Source organism: Tenrec ecaudatus, chromosome 18, assembly GCF_050624435.1.
Source record: "Tenrec ecaudatus isolate mTenEca1 chromosome 18, mTenEca1.hap1, whole genome shotgun sequence".
NCBI classification, from domain to species: Eukaryota; Metazoa; Chordata; class Mammalia; order Afrosoricida; family Tenrecidae; genus Tenrec; species Tenrec ecaudatus.
In genome coordinates this window covers 39246957-39269958 of record NC_134547.1, presented here as the reverse complement: position 1 = coordinate 39269958, position 23002 = coordinate 39246957, and the positions used below count along the sequence as shown (strand labels likewise).

General features: G+C 52.7%; 1 protein-coding gene across 2 annotated transcripts in view; it reads left to right on the top strand.

Annotated features, from left to right (window-relative positions):
• The window catches only part of ZNF423 (zinc finger protein 423), a 413333-nt gene that overhangs the window by 242821 nt on the left and 147510 nt on the right, over window positions 1-23002 (top strand). For both annotated transcript variants that reach the window (XM_075537034.1, XM_075537036.1), the window contains 2 exons: window positions 6959-10173; window positions 17036-17120. In XM_075537034.1, coding sequence (XP_075393149.1) covers window positions 6959-10173; window positions 17036-17120 — 3300 coding nt within the window. The remainder of the gene's footprint in view (window positions 1-6958; window positions 10174-17035; window positions 17121-23002) is intronic.

The following is a 23002-nucleotide window of genomic DNA, read 5'->3' as shown; positions in this document are numbered from 1 at the left end:
TCAGAGCCTTGTGTGCAACTAAATATTCGAATCTCTGATTAACAAGAACGCATTTGTGTTATCAGAAGTTCAGGATGGTATTGGTATTCACTAAATTGGTGTAGGTTCTCTATCACCCTTCCTTCATTTTTAGCCTTCGGTAGCAGAACCTTTAGCAGCCATATTTCTATTACCAATCTGCTCCAGGAATTCTAGACTTCCTAGCTCACATTTACTAAACGTCTTCTACCCTCTGCTTACTGCCAAATTCATAATCGATGGATACGTTTTTAGATATTTGCTGTGGCAGCGCTTCACTCCTGCTACCCAAACCTATATTTTTCTATTGCTGCTGAAACAAATTGCTATACGCTCAGTGACAAAAAATAACCCCCCAAATTTAAAATTGTTTTATAGTTCTGTCACAAGTGCGATATGGGTCTTACTGGACCAAAGTCAAGGTGTTATCAGGGCTGCATTCATTCCTAAAGGCTCTCGCACCCATTTTACAGCCAAGGCAGCTGGCATTCAGGTTCTTTCGTCTATCCCAGCCCGTTCTCCTATAGGCTTCTTGCTCTACGTCAGTCTCCTCTGCATGGTCTGAAACTTCTGACTGGTAGACTTGGATGGAACCTCCACTTCAGGGATCAGCTCAGCATTTGAACCCCCCCTGGAGTCTGATGATCATTTCCATGGTGTTTCCCAGCCCAGTATTGTTTTAGAAACCCACAACTGTCTGGCCTTGGCTCACCTCACCTTTTCACTCTGCGCATGAAGCCCTCCCCGAGCCTTTCAACGACTGTTCTTTCCTTTTGCATAGCTTTGGGGACAGAGGCTCACTTGCTGTCAGTCTGGGCCCTGCCTTGCAGGAAGGCCCCCATTTGGCTTGACTTCTGTGGCTCATGTCTCTTTCTGACTAGGCAACTGCTACATAGTCTCTGTGAGAAGAGGCTCACGGAGTCTCCGGCTTTGCCTCGTGGCACCCAGGGAGCATGGGCCTGTGGAAGGCTAATTGTTCCACGCAGACAAGTGAGGTGTGGTCTAGCTGCCGGTGACTGCAGGGTCAGCCTGTGAACGTGACCACATGAGAAGGAGCTACTAGCTCTCTCTGCGGCGGATGTGTTCTGAAGCCCAGAGAATGCTCTTTTCCCCACATAATTGAATTGTTATTGAGATTTCTCCCCTCTTAGATCCGTGCTCTGGTTCCCTCCCTGCAGCAGGCAGTAAAAGCCTCACAGTGCCCATTTCCTACCAGGAACTTTTGGAGGAATAGTCGTTTTTAAATGACTCCAGCCTCGGCTGTCCCCCACCCAACCCAATTTTTGGCCATGGTCCAAAAATATAGAACAAAACCCATTTGGTGACCCCAACTATATTAAGCATGTGTGCCACCATCACCACGATCAGTTGCCAAATTGCCCATTACCATAAACAGATCTCAGAGTTTCCTACAAACCGACTCCCCCTCTTCTTTCTCTCCCACCTCTGGCAACCACTCACAGACTGGTCTCCAGACACTTGTCTCGGTTGCATAAGTAGGATCCTACATTATTTGTCCTTCAGCGATGGAATGACTGCACTTTGCATAATGCCTTCAAAGTTCTCCCATAGTGTGTCGTGTCCCAATACTGCATTTTTCTTCGTGGCTGAGTAGCATCCATTGTATGGATGTGTAGCTTTTGTGTTATCCTTGCTCCTGTTGATGGGCATGTAGTTTCCCCCTGCCCCCTGCCCACTTTGGGGCTCCTGTGAACAGTCCTGCAGTGATCATGGGGGTACAGGTTTCTGTTTGCCGTTGTGCCTTCCCTTCTTTGGGGTGTAGACGAGGGATGGGGATCCTGGAGTGATTTTGTGTTTAACTTTTTAAGGAATTTCCAGACCGTTTTCCCCAGCAACTGTGCTACTTTTGTATCCCTACCAGCAGTGAATGAAGGTTCCAGTTTCTCCGTATCCTTGTCAACATCTGTTGTTTTCTGTAAATCTCTGCTTTGAAAGTGATTTTTCTACTCATTTCCTTACATTTTTAAATTACATTTATTTTTCTAGAGGGAGTGAGAAGCGGAGCGTCTGGCTATGTCAACTCCCACTTAATCTTCTGGGATAGCTCTTCCTCCCAAAGGAGGGAGGCAGTGTACTGTCTTGGGGGAAGGGACTCACTCTGAGCCAGGTTAACATTGAAAATCTGCCTCTGCCACCTGCTAGCACGGGGCAGGGTATTCAGCCTGTCTGTGCCTTGGTTCTCTGCTCTATATTAATGAATAATTATAACAATTCTACTAATGTATTATTGGGTTTGTGAAGATTAAATAGGTTTATAGATGTAAAGATCTAACAGAATGGTACATATTTATACATAGTCAGATCTAGACAAATATTCACTTGGAAACTCAGCAGGTGCTCGTTTGAACCAGACTTTTTGTGAACCTTCCTTCTTTCTGAGCTCTGATGTTTGAGGGAACATCATGTGACTGACAGGGGGTCGACCTCAGAGGGCTCTTTCTCTCCCAAGTAGGAATAGTATGACAAGAGAATAATGCGCAGCAGAAGAGAGCTTGAGTCAGGAAATAGAAAAACTTTATAAGGGTCTCCACTTGTATTTTCCCAGGATCGAATTTTTGCATCATTTAGATGTTAATGGGGAATTTGCAAATAAGAAAATCTAGGTGGAGTTTTCTGAGAATGTGGAGGAGATTTCCTGGAATAGTTGTTTTATTATGATAAAGTGGATCCACAGTTCTCCAAGATGGAGTTGGCCGTGAAGGCTTCTGTGACGTGCAGGACTCATTATGGGATGGTGTGCCTGCTTGGTCTCCTTTCCCTGAGAGTAGATCGTCTTCTCTGCATGGTGAGCTATTTCTCCACACCCATACCCCCAACACCCACCCACCCACCCACCACCCTGAGCTTTCTGCAAAACAACTGAAGACACACATTAGGCAGTTTGTTTCAGATACTCTGGTGTGTTTCTTAGAAACTCTTACCTGCTTGCAGGTTTCTGTTGGATGGATTTTTTTTTTTTAAGCCGATTTAGCAAGGATTTCCTTGGTGGGCCTTCTCCCTGTCTTACTAGGGGTTTGCCTTCCCCTGATTTCTATATAGACCCGTCTCTTCTGTGGAGTTCCTGAGGGGTACACATGGTTAATGTGTTTGGCTGACTCGACACAGGTGTCTGAAAGCAAGCCTTGGTAAAGTGTTTCCGAGAAGCCAGCCACTGAAGATTCCAGGGAGCCCCGTTCGACTCTGAACACACGTGGGGCCACAATGACTCAGACCTGACCCAGTCCGGTCTTAACGGACTCCCTTGCTGCTGATCCACCGAATACATCTTCGAATGCTCGCGGGTGTGATGTGGCTTACCTGCCAGCTGGAGAACGTCAGTGCAGTCAGAAACCTCACCCACCGCTCACACCTAAGCGTTGGCCTTTGTCACTCCGCCCCAGCCTGCTTCTAGGACACTAAGCTAAGCGTCCCCCAAGCAAAATGCTTGTGGAGGGGGTGGGTGAGCTGGCAGCAGCCAGGCTTGACCGTTGTGTGAATAAGGGGCTCTGAGTTTGGGGCTTTTATATGTCAGTCTACTCACTTCCCCTCCCTGGGCCTTTTCCATTTAAAGAGCCTTTTTTCTGTTTCAATTCAGCTGATTTTGATCTCAGTCGCTGCTGGTTCCCACTCCCAGCGTAATATGCTTTGCTTTAGTTGTGAAACTTGTTTGTGGAAAACTAAAGTCAGTCCGCCAACCCTGCAATGATTCCGGGTGCTGCGGCGTATGGTGGAGTAAGCCTCCCTTCTCAAGACTGATTAGGAGTCAGGATTGACTCCATTGCCGTGGGTTTCTCAAGCCTGGAGGAGGAACCGGGTGAATGACTGACATGGGGCCTGCGACAGGGCAGTGTGGGCACGCTGGGCCAGCTGGCTGGGTAACTGGGCACCTGGTTCCCTTCCCTGAGCCTCAGCTTCCCCAAAATGAGATGCCACCGGTCACAACCAGATAGGGCTGTGGTGCAGATTAAAAGAAATTAATTGCGATAATGGAAGCACTTAGCACAGTGCTGGCACGGGGACACGCTCAGTAAATGTAGCTGCTAATATTATTAGCGTGAGTGTACTAATTAGTACTAATGATTATTATTGGCCAAATTGTACTTTTGTTTAACAGCTTTGTTGAAGTATAATTTACATGCCACGAAACTCACTTGTGTTAAGCATGCAGTTTGGTGGTTTTCTGCACATTTGTGGGGCTGTTGGAACATGTCCATGGTCATCCTTTCTCACAGAGCCCGCTCAGGCGGCCACTCTTCTGCTTTCTGTCTCTAAACGTGTTTTCCCTGGATAGTCTTCTCAATGGGATAACGGTGCTTTTGCAGTCGTTTATCTCCACCAACGACTCTTCTGACTCCTTGAAGGTGATTTCCCTTTGTCAGATGAGTTCACCGAGTCTGAGAAGTTCAGATGTCTGCTCCTGGGCTTGGGCTGGACAGGCAGCCAGGAGTGGGCGTCGTACAGGTCCCTGCAAGAGTAGGCAACCTCCTGCAGAATTCCTTGCCGATCAGTTCCTGTAAGGCTTGGCCTAAGACGCAAGGCCTTATCGGTGAGGTCACGCCTTTGCCCTTGTTTTACTCACTGAATTGCCAAGGGTCTTAGAACCCCCAAGGACTGGCTGAGCTTCAGCTGATGTCCTCGGCTTGGCAGCCTCAGGAGCTCTTGAGCCTCCCTAGGCCTCAGTTGGCCCCTCCCTGAACTGGAAACAACAGGTGGTCCTAGTTGTCCTGATTCAAGAAGACTGCAGAGATCAAGGATTGACTGTGCTGATGGCTTAACACCTGGGAAGCAGGCAACTTACCTCTCGAGGCCTCCCCAGTGCAGGTGTTGTCTTGATCAACCCACTTTATGGTAAGGGTCCTGCATGTAGATAGTCCTGCTGTCAGTCTTGCTTTGGCCATTTCCATGGGCAAGCTACTGCGCCTGAGCCTCAGTTTCCTTGTCAGTATTCCTCAGGAAGCACTGATCAGAGTGGTACACCATATGGGTCCAGTGGCAGCTTGAATGAGTGTGAGCTTAAAAATTAAAATTATAAATAGCCAGTTGATCCTGGCTGGGGGCAGGGACCAAGCCGTTCCTCCAGCTGCTTCGACTCCAGCCACCCCTTCCCTTGGGCCTTCTTTGTCTGCACCCCGCAGAGCCCAGCTGGCAAGAGCGGGGAATTAGCAGAGAGGCGCCCTGGGCGCCTCCTGCTGCATCTCACCTGAGGAGCTGCCAGTAGCTGTGTCCTTCCCATCCGAAGGGCCTCGTAATGTGAAGCCCCTCAGGGGAACGGGTGCCCTCGCTCCGGGAGGGAATTCTGGAAGGCGCCTTGTGCTGGGCTGGGTGGCTGGGCTTCAGAGGTGGGGAGACGGCTGGGAGAGGAGTGCACAAAACTGGAGCCTGGGAGAGCAGCATCCACCCACCTAGACTGAGCTTTGTTAGTGCTGCCGGTGGGTGCAGACAGGTCTATCCAGGTGGATGCTGGGGCCTGGGCAGGTACTGGTCTTGGGGCCAGTTTCAGAGCAGGCGACAAAGGACTCCAAGACTCTCCGGAGTCCAGCTGTGTGTCTCTTTAAGTCTCGGATTTAACCTGGGACAGCCTGAGGGTTTGGGAATCTAGGTAGGTGTTTTGCCTTTTAGATTGTGTGTGTGTGTGTGTGTGTGTGCATGTATGTTTTAAGCTTGGCTGAGTGAAGCATGAATGGATGCATGTGAGCAGATTATTTCCATGTGAGACTGAGTGTGGAAGTGATGGCTACAGTAGGTGAGCATGCATGCAGTTGTGTGTGTGTGTGTTATGCAGTTGTGTGGGGGGTGTGCTGTGAGCATGCATGCAGTAGTGTGTGTGTTATGCATTTGTGTGTATGTGTGGGGGGTGATGTTCATTCCTTTTTGTGGATGTGATGGGCCCTGCCCTTCCCTTCTAGAAGGTGAGGCACCAGCTTCCTTTGGGCCCGGCCCCTCTGAACCAAAGGCCAAGTGGCGGACTGGGTCTGGAGAGGCCAGGAGGTGGCTTCTTTTCCTTGGGTCCTTAGAGGAAAGTCAGTATAGTAGATTCTGAGCTTTAATCTGTTTCTCCCCTGCCCATGACAGCCTGTGGTCCCATTCATTCACTATTAAGTTTTAAATCCACCCAGCTGCAGAACTCCCTCCCTGGACACACTGCCCCCCAACAGGTCGCAGGAACTGTGCTGGCTTTGCAGGGCTCCAACTGCGTGCCTTTGTTTTCCAGGTGGCAGCCAGCACTTAGGTTTGTTTGCTTTCACTCGGGCAGAGGTGGCCTTGTCCTTGGGGAGAGTGGGCACCCCGGGAGTTTTCCAGGAGGGCCTTACTCTCCTGCTGTGCGGATCGGAGGCCTGGCGCTTCCCTCCCAACTTTAGATAGCGTAGTTCCTCTGCCACCTGAAACCCATCCCCAAAGAGTGTGATATAGCTGAATGTGTTAACTCCAGGTTATTTATTTATTTATGCAAATGACTGCCTGCCCACCCCTGGGGGCCAGCAGGATTTCCTGCCTGGATTGGGGAATGGAGAGAAAGTCAGCGTACACACTGACCAGCTGATGGGGCTTGTCTTTTGGCTATGGTCTCCCATAGCTTTTCTCAGACAGGCCATCCCTCCTCTAGCCTCCTTTTCTTCCTAGAGAAGTGGTTCGGCGTCTTATTGCCTGGTGGGCGATCCTGTGTCTGACTAGTTCCAGGGCAGATGGTGGTGAAGGCTGGGGCATTTACCTTGGACCTACTGCTGACCGTGGGGTCACTGTCCCCTCTGCACATCCTCTACAGACTGAGAGACCCCCATGCCCACTGGGTTTTGACCCTCTCTGGATCCCTTCCTTCGCCCCTCCCGCAAGTAGTTGGCCAGCCGCCTCGCCTCTGTTGAGCACGGCTGATCCGCTGGCTCAGTCCTTCTTTCTTTGGGGCCCTGGGAATTGCCTCTAATCTCTCCGTCTTTCCCTGCAGATGGTGATGACGACCCACATCTCTCCTGGGTGGCCTCGTCTCCCTCCAGCAAGGATGTTGCGTCACCCACGCAGATGATCGGGGATGGGTGTGACTTGGGCCTAGGCGAGGAGGAAGGGGGCACGGGCCTGCCGTACCCGTGCCAGTTCTGCGACAAGTCCTTCATCCGCCTGAGCTACTTGAAGAGGCACGAGCAGATCCACAGCGACAAGCTGCCCTTCAAGTGCACCTACTGCAGCCGCCTCTTCAAGCACAAGAGGAGCCGAGACCGGCACATCAAGTTGCACACGGGCGACAAGAAGTACCACTGTCACGAGTGCGAGGCAGCCTTCTCCCGCAGCGACCACCTCAAGATCCACCTTAAGACGCACAGCTCGAGTAAGCCCTTCAAGTGCACGGTCTGCAAGCGCGGCTTCTCCTCCACCAGCTCCCTGCAGAGCCACATGCAGGCCCACAAGAAGAACAAGGAGCACCTGGCCAAGTCGGAGAAGGAGGCCAAGAAGGACGACTTCATGTGCGACTACTGCGAGGACACCTTCAGCCAGACCGAGGAGCTGGAGAAACACGTGCTCACCCGCCACCCCCAGCTGTCCGAAAAGGCGGACCTGCAGTGTATCCACTGCCCCGAGGTCTTCGTCGATGAAAATATGCTGCTCACCCACATCCACCAAGCCCATGCCAACAAGAAACACAAGTGCCCCATGTGCCCGGAGCAGTTCTCCTCCGTGGAGGACGTCTACTGCCACCTGGACAGCCACCGGCAGCCCGACTCCAGCAACCACAGCATCAGCCCTGACCCCATGCTAGGCAGCGTGGCCTCCATGAGCAGTGCCACGCCTGACTCGAGCGCTTCTGTGGAGCGTGGCTCCACCCCAGACTCCACCCTGAAGCCACTGCGGGGGCACAAGAAGCTGCGGGATGATGGGCAGGGCTGGTCCAAGGTTGTCTACAGCTGCCCCTATTGCTCCAAGCGGGACTTTACCAGCCTGGCTGTGTTGGAGATCCACCTGAAGACCATCCACGCGGATAAGCCCCAGCAGAGCCACACATGCCAGATCTGCCTGGACTCCATGCCCACCCTCTACAACCTCAACGAGCACGTCCGCAAGCTACACAAGAACCATGCCTACCCCATGATGCAATTCAGCAGCATCTCCGCCTTCCACTGCAACTATTGCCCCGACATGTTCGCTGACATCAACAGCCTGCAGGAGCACATCCGTGTCTCCCACTGTGGGCCCAATGCCAACCCACCCGATGGCAACAACGCCTTCTTCTGCAACCAGTGCTCCATGGGCTTCCTCACCGAGTCCTCCCTCACTGAGCACATCCAGCAGGCGCACTGCAGCGTCGGCAGTGCCAAGCTCGAGTCCCCGGTCGTGCAGCCGTCCCAGTCCTTCATGGAGGTCTACTCTTGCCCTTACTGCACCAACTCGCCCATTTTCGGCTCCATCCTGAAGCTCACCAAGCACATCAAGGAGAACCACAAGAATATTCCTCTGGCCCACAGCAAGAAGTCCAAGGCCGAGCAGAGCCCGGTGTCCTCGGACGTGGAGGTGTCCTCCCCAAAGCGGCAGAGGCTCTCCGCGAGTGCCAGCTCCCTCTCCCACGGCGAGTACCCGTGCAACCAGTGTGACCTCAAGTTCTCGAATTTCGAGAGCTTCCAGACCCACCTGAAGCTGCACCTGGAGCTGCTGCTGCGCAAGCAGGCGTGCCCCCAGTGCAAAGAGGACTTCGACTCCCAGGAGTCCCTCCTGCAACACCTGACGGTGCACTACATGACCACGTCCACCCACTACGTGTGCGAGAGCTGCGACAAGCAGTTCTCGTCGGTGGACGACCTCCAGAAACACCTGCTGGACATGCACACCTTCGTGCTCTATCATTGCACCCTGTGCCAGGAGGTCTTCGACTCCAAGGTGTCCATCCAGGTGCACCTGGCCGTGAAGCACAGCAACGAGAAGAAGATGTACCGCTGCACGGCCTGCAACTGGGACTTCCGCAAGGAGGTCGACCTGCAGGTGCATGTCAAGCACAGCCACCTTGGCAACCCGGCGAAGGCCCATAAATGCATCTTCTGTGGGGAGACCTTCAGCACCGAGGTGGAGCTCCAGTGCCACATCACCACCCACAGCAAGAAGTACAACTGCAAGTTCTGCAGCAAGGCCTTCCACGCCATCATCCTGCTGGAGAAGCACCTGCGGGAGAAGCACTGTGTGTTTGACGCCGCCACCGAGAATGGCACCGCCAACGGGGTCCCCCCCTCCACTCCCAAGAAGGCCGAGCCGGCCGACCTGCAGGGCATGCTGCTTAAGAACCCAGAGGCACCCAACAGCCACGAGGCGAGTGAGGATGACGTGGATGCATCGGAGCCCATGTACGGTTGTGACATCTGTGGGGCAGCCTACACCATGGAGGTGTTGCTGCAGAACCACCGGCTCCGGGACCACAACATCCGGCCAGGCGAGGATGACGGCTCTCGCAAGAAGGCCGAGTTCATCAAGGGCAGCCACAAGTGCAACGTTTGCTCGCGGACTTTCTTCTCGGAGAACGGGCTCCGGGAGCACCTGCAGACCCACCGGGGCCCCGCCAAGCACTACATGTGCCCCATCTGCGGCGAGCGCTTCCCCTCACTGCTGACGCTCACGGAGCACAAGGTGACCCACAGCAAGAGCCTGGACACGGGCACCTGCCGCATCTGCAAGATGCCCCTGCAGAGCGAGGAGGAGTTCATCGAGCACTGCCAGATGCACCCTGACCTGCGCAACTCCCTCACAGGCTTCCGCTGTGTCGTCTGCATGCAAACTGTCACCTCCGCCCTGGAGCTCAAGATCCACGGCACCTTCCACATGCAGAAGCTGGCCAGCAGCTCGGCAGCATCCTCTCCCAGTGGCCAGGGCCTCCAGAAGCTCTACAAGTGTGCCCTGTGCCTCAAGGAGTTTCACAGCAAGCAGGACCTGGTAAAGCTTGATGTCAACGGGCTGCCCTACGGCCTCTGTGCCAGCTGCATGGCCCGCAGCGCCAATGGACAGGTGGGTGGCCTGCCTCCACCTGAGCCCGCAGACCGGCCCTGCGCTGGCCTGCGCTGCCCGGAATGCAATGTCAAATTTGAGAGTGCTGAGGACCTGGAGAGCCACATGCAGGTGGACCACCGCGACCTGACCCCAGAGACCAGCGGACCACGGAAAGGTGCCCAAACATCACCAGTGCCCAGGGTAAGTGTGCCCTCCTGAGCCCGTTTCCTGCTCTGTGGGGCTCTGTCGATCCCCCGTAGAAGCCGCCAACCCTGAACTTCCCATTTCCTGGTGGCATTCCTTCCAATGGCACAGGGAAGTAGCCCACCAGTGCCTGGTGGTGCCAGGGTCAAGCACATCTGTTCTGCACAAGATTCCCTGAGTCTGAACCCACGTTTTTCATTTCCTCTCTAGCTGTGTGGTACTACCTATATTATTTCCCCCTCGAGGCTGCAGTTGTGGGATGTGAAATGGGGATCCTGATGGTGTTGACTCATGGGCACACGCGGTCTAAGCCTCAGGACGGTGGCTGACACACACGGTGGCTGTCCTCTCCGCTGTTGCGTCTGCGGTGGACCTATTCACTGGCTTGCTGAGTCTCTTTGGACTACTTGTTTAACCTCTCTGGGCTTTCTCTCCTAGGTTCTTTTGACAATTCAAAGAGATGATGTATATATGCATTAAGGGCGTAGAATGTGGTGGCATTTAATAAGGGCTCAATCCAGCTGCTGCAATTTCCAGTTGGTATTGTGATCACCATCATCATTAGTGCAGTTGCTGATGCGTGCAAGGACCCTGGAAATGGTTCCAATTAGTGCTATTATTGATAGATTTCTTTACTAGTCGCATTCGTCCTGCGCACCTACTATGCTGGGGGGTGTCTACGGAGCCAAGGTGAAGCAGAAGTAGACTTTGCCTTTCCATGAACCAGGAGGGCCTCCGGGATTCTGAGCCGTGGACTCCACGATAGATCTAGGCTACAGTTAGACCCACAGGGGGCTGAGGTATAGGATCTGAGGTTCCAGGATGGTGCGCCCATAACCTGCCCGGTGCCCCTTGATGTGCCCCTTGGCTGTTCGAAAGACCAGACCTGGGGACTCCCACAGAGTTTGTGTTGCTATTTCCGCCGCCGCTGCTGGCGTCACTAGTGGGGAGGCAGGATTTGGGTAGGGTTGCTGGCTACAGGTGCTTGTGGGAAGACGGATCTCAGGATTAGAGCCTAGGACTCTATGATTTGGAGAGGGAGATGGAAGAAAAGGAAGAAAAAGAGAAGAGGTGGAGAGGGCAGATGGAGAATCCTGGCGTGAAGGCGTCTCCTGACCCAGCCGTGTTCCAGATGGGCATGCTGAGACCCAGTGAGCAGGAGGAGAGAAACGTTCTAATGGAGGACAGAGCTGTGTGCCCCGACTGGGTCCCAAAGTCCCACCTCGAAAGACCTCTCCAGAACAGATAGCTCCTTCGAGCTCCACCCTCTCTAAGCCTTCCTGCCTCAGAGATCCTGAGCATGGGTGCTGGACCCCGCTGCCTATCTCTCTCAGCTGCAGGGTCGCTGCGGGCAAGGGCAGTGTGTGCAGGCTGGGGAGCACTTGGGCCTGGAGTCAGATGCCTGGGTTAAAATCCTCACTCTTTTTCTAGCGGTGATTGGCGTCTCCGGACTTCTGGCCTCACCTGCAAAGCTGGAGGGTACCAGTAATGGTGCTGGTGCTCCTTGTCAGGGTGCCCATCCTGAGACGATCCTGGGGGCTGCTCTGATATTTTTAACCAGTGTCTGCCCTGATTGAGCAGTGCCTTATCAGTTATTAAATATTGTGAATATTTCTCCACTGGCGCCATCATCTTGCTCACTGACATTAAATAAGTTCTGTGCACCTAGTAAACATTACTTCCCCACCCCCATCTCCACCCCCACCCCTTTGTGATTGAGCCTTGATGAGGCTGCGGGTTAGTCATTGGCTGCCAACTGCCAAGGTCAGCAGTTCAACCCCCCCTGCCACTCCTCCAGAAGAGATGAGGCCGTGTGTTCCCATTAAGACTTAACAGTCTCTTAAACCCTACATAGGATGGCTGTGCCTTGGAAATGATTCGATGGCACTGGTTGGTTGGTTTTTAAATAATATCTCACCCTTATGGAGGGTTAATGACGTGCCAAGTATTTTATATCTATTTAATGCTTAAACCAGTTGCCATTGAGTTGACGGACTCACCGTGGTTCCCTGGGTGTCAGACTGGATCTGTGCTGCTTTGGGCTTATTGCCATGAACGTTTCCGTTTTTCAGAAGTTGTTCACCACGTCGTTCTTCTGAGGCACCTCTGGGTGAACTGGAACTGCCAGCCTTTCATTGGCCACTGAGCCCAGCCACCCTTTATACCACCGACTTACAGTTTCCCTTTAGTATGCATAAAGCTGGTTTTACAAATGAGGAAACTGAGGAATAGAACCGTTAGGTCATTTGGCAAGATCCTCCACCTTCCGGAAGACAGAGAAGGGATTTGAACCATGTCAGGGCCTGGTGCCCCCGCCCACTCTGACTGTCCTGCTGGAGGTCCACTGTGATGGAGACCAGGAGAGTCATCCCTCCATGTTCCGGCTGTGGTGCAGGGTGGTGAGACTGCGTCTCTGGTCCCTTGGGCACCCTTCCTTTTACTCTGCTTGCCACTGCAGTGGAGTGCCCTGATGCCACCTCCAGAGCCCAACTTTGGGCTCTCTGGGCCCTCTCCCCAATCTCTATCTCTTGATTTGGTTTTACATTTCTTTTCTTAGAGAGCTCTTTTGTCCCTGAGTATTGGGGCTAAGAGTTAAAGTGACTGGCTGCTAACGGAAAGGTTGGCACTTCAAGTCCATACAGAGGGGCCTGAAAAGGAAAACCTGGCGGTTGACTTCTGACAAATGGATCTCTGAAAGCCCTGTTTGGAGTTGAGCGTCCTCCGACACGTAAGGGCCTGCCACGCGTCAGAATCGCCTCGACAGTGTCTGCTTCCTTAAAGACCCCGGCGCTGCTGTTGCTAGGCACCTGTGCAAAGTTGAACTGCGCCATAGGGTTTGCTATTGTTTTTAAATAATCATTTTATTGGGGGCTCAAACAGCTCTTGTTACAATCTGTATATCAATTGTATCCGACCTATTCGTACATACATGCCATCGTTCTTTTCTAGACATTTCCTTTCCATTGAGCCCTTGGGATCAGCTCCTCTTTTTGCCCCGGGTTTTCTAAACGGTCATCTTTTACAGAAGAGATGGCCCGTGCTTTCTCCTCCAGAGACAGGAGGTGGGGTCGAACCTCCAGCCTTTTGGTTACCAGGCTAGCGTCAGGTTACCCCTTCTTAAAATGCCCGCTGCTCTCATCTCACGGCCCTGACAATGGCCCAGGGTTGTCTTGTGACTTGCTTTGGAGACCCAGGCTCAGCACGGGAAGCCATGTGCCCAACACGCACAGCCGTGTGGGGCAGGGCAGGGCTTCAACTCTGAGGGGGTTTGTTTGCCGAGGGCCTGACAGGCCTCCTTCTTCCTGCTCCCTGGTCTCACGAGAGGGGGAGCGAGCTACAAGTCACATCTTTGGCTTCCTTAAGGCCTGAGCAGATGGGCAGCACAGAAAGGAGTTAGACAAAGCCTAGGTAGCTCCCTGTACACCCTGTGGAGCCCTGCCCCCTGCCTGGGCATGCCCTGGGGCAGGGGCCCAGCTGTCTACTAGCCCACCCCCTCCCCTAGGACTTACTCATGGAAGAGCAGACCCTGGGGGCTGTGCAGGGGCTTGGGGGCTGGCAGGCTGGGACCCTCGGGAGAGTATCCATAGCAACTAGCCCTCAGAGGACTGGGTTCCTGTGGGGTTGAGGCTGCTGTTGGTTGGAGCGTGAAACGCTGAGTATTCCACCTCCCCCTCTGTTTATGGGTAATAACAGCCTCGCCCTACGTGGAGGCCAGTGTGGGCAGATCTGGCCCCCATTGCTTCCTGGCAGCCCAGGGTGTCTTTCTCTGCTCAGTGGGCGGACCAGGGCTCTGACATCTAACTGAGGGGACTTAGTCCAGGTCATACCAGCTTTCTGGCACCAAACTGTGCTTGGCAGGGAGGCCTGGCTATCGGGGCCAGTGGGACCGACAGCTTCGCTGTGTCAGTGAGGTTCCTTTTGAGGGTGCCCAACACGTAGTAGGTGCTCAGTGAATATTTGCCATGAGCAGGATCCTGGAAATCACATGGGTAAACCAGACGGCTGTCTCCTCTCCTGTACCCTCCCTCTCTTGTGTCTGTGTCCCCAAGCACATTCTCCCTTTGCCCTGGGCTCCTCTCAGAGATGGCTCAGCCACAGACTCCAGAGCTCCATCTGGGAGCTCCTGAACCTGTCCAGGCAAGGGGCCTGTAGCAGAAGAGGCGCTTTGAATGCCAAGTTCTATTTTGCTGTGATTATGTCTCTTAATGGGGCTGAAGCCTGAGAGCAGGAAGGACTCCCAGGGGCAGAGGTGTCAGGGCCAGGGCTGAGGGTCCTAAGGGAGATGCAAAAGGGAGTCAGGGGGAGGTGAGGGGTGAGTGAGTGAGGGTTCTCCCCTGGGCCTTTTCCCCGCCCACCTGACGGGCGGGCAGCTCGAGCCTTGGGGTAATCAAGTGGGAGCACTGGGGTCTGCGTGTGCTGCTCGGGCATCTGGGGGCAGGCTGGAGAATGGTGGGTGAGGAGAGCCACATTTCAGTGAAAGATGGGAGCGGAAGTACGTCTCTGAGGATGAACTTGGCTCTCTTGACCTGTGTGAGCTTGTGAGTTTCTGAGGAAGTCCCCGTTTCGCATGGTCAATTTGTGGGTAGACTGTTGGAGTGTCTGTGTGTGGTGGTGAGTGGGGCTGAGGGTGTCTGCGTGCTTATACATGGATATATGCGTGCAGGATGGTGCTGCCTCTGCCTTTCCCTGGGGCCCATTTCCCCACCAGGAAGGACCCACTTGCCTGGCAGTTGACTGACTCTCAGGGGCTCTGGGGACAACCTCTTGGTGCAACCCAGAGTTTAGCCCGCTTCTCTCCTGCCTTTAAGAGATCAGCCATGGGCTGTTCCCATCGTGGGGCTGGACTCCCTGTGGCTGTCCCCTCCCCAGGTCGTCTCCAAGGTGGTCATTCTTTCTCTCTTAGCCTTGGTGGCAGCTCACCCCCCCCCCCCGTACCCACCCACCCGCAGGGCTTGGCAGTTCTCATTCTGCAGGTCTACTTGGGCTTCCTTGGGATGCGTGCCAGGGGTGTGCTGCTTTCTTGCTTTCATGTATTCGTTCACTCATTCATTCTTTTACTGAGGTCTGCCCGGTGGAGGGGGTGCGTGCGTGAGAGAGAGAGAGAGACCTGAGAGAGAATGTATGACTTAAACAAGAACATCTTTTGGTGAACACAGACCTGGAGCTGAGCTAAGGTACTAACTTGGGGCTGCCGCGTCCTCAGAAGACCTTGCCCCTACAGTCCCTTTGCCTCCTCCTGCTTGTGATGCTGGGCTCTAGCCCCATACTCTCTTCACTCCCTGCCGTGCGGTGTTTCCTTACTTGGTGCCTGCTTCTGCACCTGCTGGGCTGTACTGATGGTGTGCTGAGCTCCCAGCCCACGGCCCTTGAGGACACTAGAGGCAAGGCCCAACAGTACGGGAAGAAGGATGAATAATAGTAACGAGAATGAGAACCATTAGATAATTATTAGACACTCTGAGCCAGCCCCTCTGCCAGGTGATGGGAACATACCAGCTCTAAGCATCTTTGATTTTCTTGGTCCGTCCGCCCTTATAGAGACCTTTGAGTGTATTGTTTGCATAACCTTGCTCACTTGCAACTTTGTTCATATATTATTTTGCTCAAATGCTTCCTGAGTACTTACTTTTGGCTGGCCGTGGGAACTGCACAGGTGGACAAAACCTATTTGCTAGTTTGGGCTCTCTGGGTACTCATGGTGTAGAGGTGAGTCTGCCGTGACAGAAGTGTGCAAACTAACGATGTGTGTTTATTGTATCCACAGGGGCCAGAGATGTCCTGAACCCATTCTGGACATTTGAGGGACAGAGAGGATGTTCTAGATAGAGGAAATGGCACAGGCAGAGGCTTAGAGATGAGGGAGCAGACATGTTTATGGAAACCAGGTCTGGGTGGAACCTCCATCAAACTTCCCCTCCCACCCCTGCCAGTGACTCATCCCACATGTTCAATGTGGGATCTGGTCGCTCAGCCAACAGAACCAGCATCCTCTACTTGCCAGAGACCAAGAGAAGCTTCATCACTCCAGGAGCCAGTTTCTCTACTAAACATGCGATAGGCCCTTCCTACCCCCCCCCCCCCCCACCCAAACCAAAGCAAACTCACAGCCACCATCATTCCCCCAAACAAGCAGCCACCCCTCTGGCCACAGGACTTGCTTTCATCACCACCCAGGCTCATGTGTTCAAGGAGTCAGCGCTACTCTTTTGAGACCGGCCTTCCAAAACATTGAAGCTCCTTACAGCCTCCATTGTTCTGCTCCTTCCTTAGCCCCCACTCGTGCTCAAAGGCAGTTGGTCATTGTTCCTTGTGTAGATCCTAAAATTGCTGTAGGGTCACATGGTTTGTATGAGCGCCTGCTTAGCCTCTTGGGAAATGCATTAGCGATAGGTTCATGAAAGGATGAATGAGTTGGTAGATTGGTTGATGGGTGCCTGGGTACACAGATGGATGGGTGACAGATGCATGATTGGGAGGGTAGATGGATGGGGAGATGAGTAAATGGGTGAATGGGTAGGTAGGTGATAAATGAATGGATGGGTAAATGGATGGATAAGTAGATGGATTTGAACTCATTATCAGCAAGCCCACCTCCCTCCACTGCCTTGGGGTGATTCTGGTGTGCTCTCACTGTGGGGTGGGAGAGTTTCCCCAGACGTAGTACAGGAACATTTCCCATGTAACGCGATACCTCGAATCTGTTAGGAATCAGGGGGAGATGGGAAGAGACTAGCTCATGAGACCTGGGTGGGTCAGAGGCATCCTGGAAAATTCTGACCCAGTCCCTTCAGGAAACGTTTGCTTTTTTCCCTTCTGTGCGTTCTAATGCCCTCTTCCTTTCTTTTTGGTTTCCCAACAGAAAAAGACATACCAGTGCATCAAGTGCCAGATGACGTTTGAGAACGAGAGAGAGATCCAAATCCATGTTGCCAACCACATGATTGGTAAGAGACCATTTTCTCGCAGCCATACTGGGGCTATTCTTTGGGTTTTGAAAATTGTGGTTTCAACCATCTTTTCGCCAGCTTTAAGGGCAAAGGATGGGGTCATCGCGGCTGTTTTTGAGACGTTTCGAACGGGAGTAAAAATGTCAGACCCCGAAAGCTTTCTCCATCTGAGCGTTCTTGCTGCGCCTCCATTCACATCACAATCAGACTTTCTGACAATCTCTTCCACTTCTGAGGGAGCATAAATTTCCCTCCGTTTCTGAAAAGAAGTGCTTTACAGTTGTCAAGCACTCCGGGGCAATTATGCTTCAATTTGGAATGTCATGACATTGAATAGACTCACCGCTCTCGTTCCCCCACTGAGCGTGGTGAATTCCTCAGGCCCATTGTCACAATAGAATGCCTACAAAAGTTACTTCGGTATTTTTTCCTATTCCTCTTCGAGGTGGTATTGGCTTGATTTTGGAAAAACCAGCCTTTCTAGAAGGGGATCTTCCAAGGTCTCCTATTTGACGGGCCTGTTGTGGATGGGTGTGATCTCCCTGGCAGCAGGAGGGCACCTGACTGGATGACCCAGAGGACCGAAGGGAAAGGTAGTCTCAAAGGATGGGGTAGTTTTGCGATGTGGAGAGCTCCTCTTGTCTTGACTTCATGGCCCTTGGATGGATGTGGGATCACCTTCCCTAAGCTTGACCAGTGAGCTGCAAGAATGTACTGATCACCCTAACTAACCTTTTCTTTATTTGTACCATTCCCCCCATATAACGACTTGTCGCTATCGTCTTAAGAGTAGCCATGCCAACAGACTACTGCCTTACAAAATTTTTTATTGTACACATTCATAAAAACCAAGTAGGCGAACAGCTTCATGAACCACATGTGACCTCTGTAAACTCAACACCAATCAAGAAGCAGGCCTCTCTCAGCATTCCAGAAACTTCTCCCTTAGCTCCCTCAAGACTCCTTGCCAACAGAGAGAACTCCATCCTGATGCTTAGTAGTAGGATAGGTTGGTTTCACTTTATATAATGAAATCATATAGTATCTACTTATTTAGTATGGCATTTCATCTTTTGTTCATTCATATTATTGGCTGTAGTTTGAGATTATCCTTTCTATTTTCACACACTAACCCACATTGATCTGTTCTATGCTTGGTGGGCATTTGAATTCTTTCTTCCTTCCTCCCTCCCTTCCTCCCTTTCTTTCCTTCCCTCTTTTCTTTCTTTCTTTCTGTTGGACCTACTTCAACCAATGCTGCTAAGACCTTTCTTGTCTATCTTTTGCTAAACACGCGCGCACACTTTTAGTAGTACTATTTCTAAGAGCAGAGTGGCTGGCTCATAGGATATGGGTATGCACAGCTTTGATTGTTGCTCACTGCCAGTAATTTTTTGAGTCGTGGTGACATGAACTATAACAGCACAAATCATTGCCCAGTCCGCCGCCTCCTCACTGCTGCCAGTGTGTTGCGCTCATTTTTGGAGCTATTGTAACAATCCCTTGCACCGAGGGTCCCCATTGCTTTCTTTGGCCTTTTTCCTCCCCCAGACATTATGTCTAGCAATTTATATCTCCTAATGCCATGTCCAACACAGGATGTTAGCAAGGCTCTGTTGTGACCCATAGGTTTTCATTAATTGATTTCAGAAGTAGATCACAGTGCTTTCTTCCTGGTCTACCATAGTCTAGAAGCTTCTCTGATACCAGTCTACCTTGCTGTCTGAAACACAAGTGCCGTAATGTCCAGCCTCACAGCCACCACAGTCGAACAAACTGACAGATGGGTGGTAATCAGCTGTATGAGTGAGCGTGGCAAACTGTGCTTCGAACCAGCGGTGTCTGAGTCTGGCTTGCTCTACCTTTTGCCATCCTCAACATTTTACATCAAATAGGCAGTCTTTAGAGATGTGCTCAGGGTGGCACCTTGCTCCGTGGATTTGAGTATCTATTGTCTCAGCTTTCTCCCTTTTCTAGACCTCTTCTACCAACCTGAGGGAGTCCCCTGCAGGTGCTGATTGCAGCGGTGTGGGTGGACACCCAGAAGGATGGGGAGAAGCCAGGAAGGGCAGGTGGAACCTTGGGAGTTCAAGCTGACCTGCAGATCGACTGCTTTCTAATTTCTTCTCTTAGCAAGCCCCCTACCCACGTAGAGCACCAAATAGCATTCCTGCAGTAAGCCAGCTGCTGCGTACAATTTCAAGGGAGTGCCAATGAGGTGAAGATGAAGATATCTAAAAATGTTTGCCTTTGTAGCAGGTGTTAATACGTGTTCCTGTTTGTAAGCATGAGGGGTGAGAGCCTGGTTAATTGGACCACAGTGATTTCAAGGGTATGTTGTTTTTTTCTTCCCCTTTCTTTCTTCATCCACCTTTCCTTTTCTGCATAGCCTGGAAGCTGCATCCCCTCCAATCAAGGGCAAAAAAACTGGTTCTTATCTAAAGCTAGGAAGAGGGACTGGTGGGCAACTGGGCCTGGGTGAGAGCTGAAGGTCAGCCTTCTGTCTGGTGGCTGGAGAGGGCCCCTGATCCACATCGTCAGCAGCGCTGTGAGCTGGCTGTGTTCCCAGGATATGTGGGTGTTGGAGGTCTGGAGAGGCGGCAACAAGTAGCTCCAGTCTTCAAAGCTGAAATTTCAGTTCAGGCGAGACGTTTATGCAATTGCAGATGTCTTCTCACACAGATGCGATGTGTGGTCGCATGGCATGAGCTTGAGGCCCCTGTGCCAGCTAGACCCTGGGTAGCTGGCCCCACCTGTCGTCATACACCCACCAACTTGCCCTTCATGAGTATAATCTATCAAAGAACTCTGATTAAGCACCTGTTGGATGCAAGCTTTGTGATGGTCTCCGTGGGTGATAGAGGGCTGCAGGGCCTGGCCCCTGTGCGCTGAGAGCTTCCAGCCATCCACAGGGCACACTGCGGCACGCATACTATGCAATACTGGAAATTCACATTTCATAGGGAGTCTCTCCTACAGACCAGGCACTTATAGAGGTTATATAACTTATCTAAGTTCTCATCATCAGGAGGCAGCGGAGCCAGTATCTGAGAAAAGTAGGCTGTCATCTCTAGAGCCCCTGCGTAGGTCTGGGCTTAGAGAGGCCCTGTCATAAGGGCCTGTCTGTGGGAGAGACAGATGGACATCCAGTTAACTGCGACGAGAGCAGTTCATGTTTCTGGCACAGGGACCGTTGGGTCTGAATCTAGCAGAAAGATCCGTCAGAAAGATGTGGGCTTTGAAGGACGAAGCGTGTTCTCTGTGGCAGAGTGGATCCTGGTCGTAGAAACCGTCTCAGTAAGGAGAGCCGTCACAGGAGCATGTGGAGGAGGTAGTCCTTGTGTTGGTAGGTTGAGAAGTGGGGAGTGCTGTGTGGGGTGTGCAAAGCTCAGAGGTAAGAGCAGAGGAGGTGGGTTTGGGGAGCTGAGAGAAACCTGGCCTGGCTGGATGGAGCATCTCCTGTGGGAACATCTTGTTAGTGGGGGGTAAGCAGTGGTTTGGACCAAGCCATGGAGATGGCTGTGAAGGCCAGGTCCACATGTGTTGGACCTGTGGTAGATTTTCCTGGTAGACGTTCCATTTGGCTTTTCTTAGAAAACCAGCAGAGGTGGCAGGATGGGGTACATAGTCCCATGTGGCCTCGCTGGCAGACCTCCATGGCATCTGCCTCCTTAGACAGGGCATGTGTTCCCAGTATCCATGTCCCTCTGGTATTCCCACCGGCTGCTTTGCTCAATTGTCTCCCCAGCCTGGTGCTCGTGGGCACCTGAGTGTGCAACCTTTGACTTAAACAGTAATTGAGCCATTGAAGGTCTTGAAGTAGGGGTGGCTTAAGCCGAATGCTTTAGGAAGATGAACCTGATAGCTCTGTTTGGGGGGAACACAATGGGAAGAGACTGACTTCATCTTGATCTGGTCGAGGAGGTGGAGCAGGGACGGGATATCATTTATATTGGCTTGTGCTGTGTAGCTTGATGGCACTGCGCTTGGGAAGGTGGCAGGGGCCTGGTGAGGTGTGTGCATGAGAGTGAAGCAGGAACAGGCGTCCTGGTTTGAGGCAGCTTTGCAGTTCTAATAAAAACCTACTGAGGACCTAGAGATCGCTTCCTGTGCAGGCTAAGTGGCTTGGGTCCAGAATGGTCACCCTGGAGGTGGCTTGGGTAAACGTTTCCCTTAGTGGCACCAAGGGACTTAAGGGGAAGCACTGGCACTGCTGAGCTTGACTGCCGTCTCATAAACTCGGAGCCTTGGGGTTCTGAGGCACGCCCGCTGGGGACCCAGACTTTACATTGACCTTTCTGTAGAGGGCGAGCTCTGATGTGGCCTTGCCGCCTCACCACACTGGGGCAGTGACGATGACTCAGGGACACATCTCCTTGGAACCGTTTTTTCTTAGTCCTCCTCTCCTTGCTGCTGGGTGGGAGTGATTTGGGTTTGATAAAAAGACCAGGGTCTTATGAAACCCTTTCAGCTGCAGCATCTCCTTTGAAATCTGCCCCCCACCATCGAAGATGAGAAGGCCTCCTTGCGGGTAAGGGTTGAAAGCCCATCAGCAGGCACATAAAAACACTTGGAGCGGCTCCTCTGCTCTGCTCTGTGGCCTCCTGCTGGGGTGGACCCCACTCCATTCAGCTGCCCCTTCCCCACCTCTTACTGCCCCCCCCTCCCCCATCTCCTCACTTGGGGAGGATAGCCCCCTTCTTTTACTGCAAAAATCACTCCTCTAGAGGCCCCAATCCAGGGTTTTCTGGGGCCTGCTGAGGGAGAGCTAAAGAAAGGCCTATGGGGGCCTTTGCCTAGCCTACCCCCAACATATCAGGCAGCTGCGGGAGGGGCTGCTGGGGCTTCCCTGGTATGTGAAACATGTCCCTGGGAGGCATGTGCCCTGAGGGGTTGGGGGGGCTGGATATGGAAGCCTCTGACACACTGTGGGTAGATGAGCCAGACTCCCGTCTCCACTGTTTGTGGGCTTTTATCCTGTAGGCCAGACAAGTGGTCTGCGAGCTTGTCCTTGAAATGAAAACTTGCTGTGACCCAGGTTGGAACCCAGAGGCCTGACGTCGCCTCAGGGCCCCTGGCCGTTCCTGCTCCAGGCCTCACAAGCCCCTGGGGGACCCACGAGGAGGGCTAGGCTGGGAAGAAATTGTCCTCAGGGAATCTTGTCAGGAACATTTGCCCTCCGTGTCCTTGGAAAGTGGCTCTGGACTATCTGGCCGGCAGCCAGGCCAGAGCTGGGGCTGTCTCAGTGGGGCATTAGTCATTTTCGGTCACGTCAACCCCTTTCCTGGGGTGCCTCTTATGGGCTGGGCTTGCTGACAGGGGTGAAGGAGTGGAACTAGAGGGAGTCTTTAGAAAATCAGTCTCTCCCTCTGCCTCCTCGTGTTTAACAGGTCCCTCCCTTCACAGCCCTTTCCTGCTTACCTAGAGGGACCTTGGGATTGTGTGTGTGTGTGTGTGTGTGTGTGTGTGTGTGTGAGAGAGAGAGAGAGAGAGAGAGAGAGAGAGAGATTCAGACTTTGAAATCTACAGAAACACCACCCTGCAGACATGTTATAAACTCACCACCCTTTCCACAGCCATTTGGGCCCCCAAGACCCCCGTTGGAGGTCCAGACAACAGTGTTTGGAGAAAGTGCTAGTCCACGGGGAGACTGGAGTGCATATTGTATGTCTCACCTCCATACTACAGAAGGAGCCCTGGTGGCGTAGTGGTTAGGCACTGGGCTGCGAGCTACATGGTCAGCAGTTCGAAAGCACCAGCAGCTCCGAGGGAGAAAGACTGGGCTCTCTACTCCGTCAACAGTGACCGTCAGCAGTTCGAAAGCACCAGCAGCTCCGAGGGAGAAAGACTGGGCTCTCTACTCCGTCAACAGTGACCGT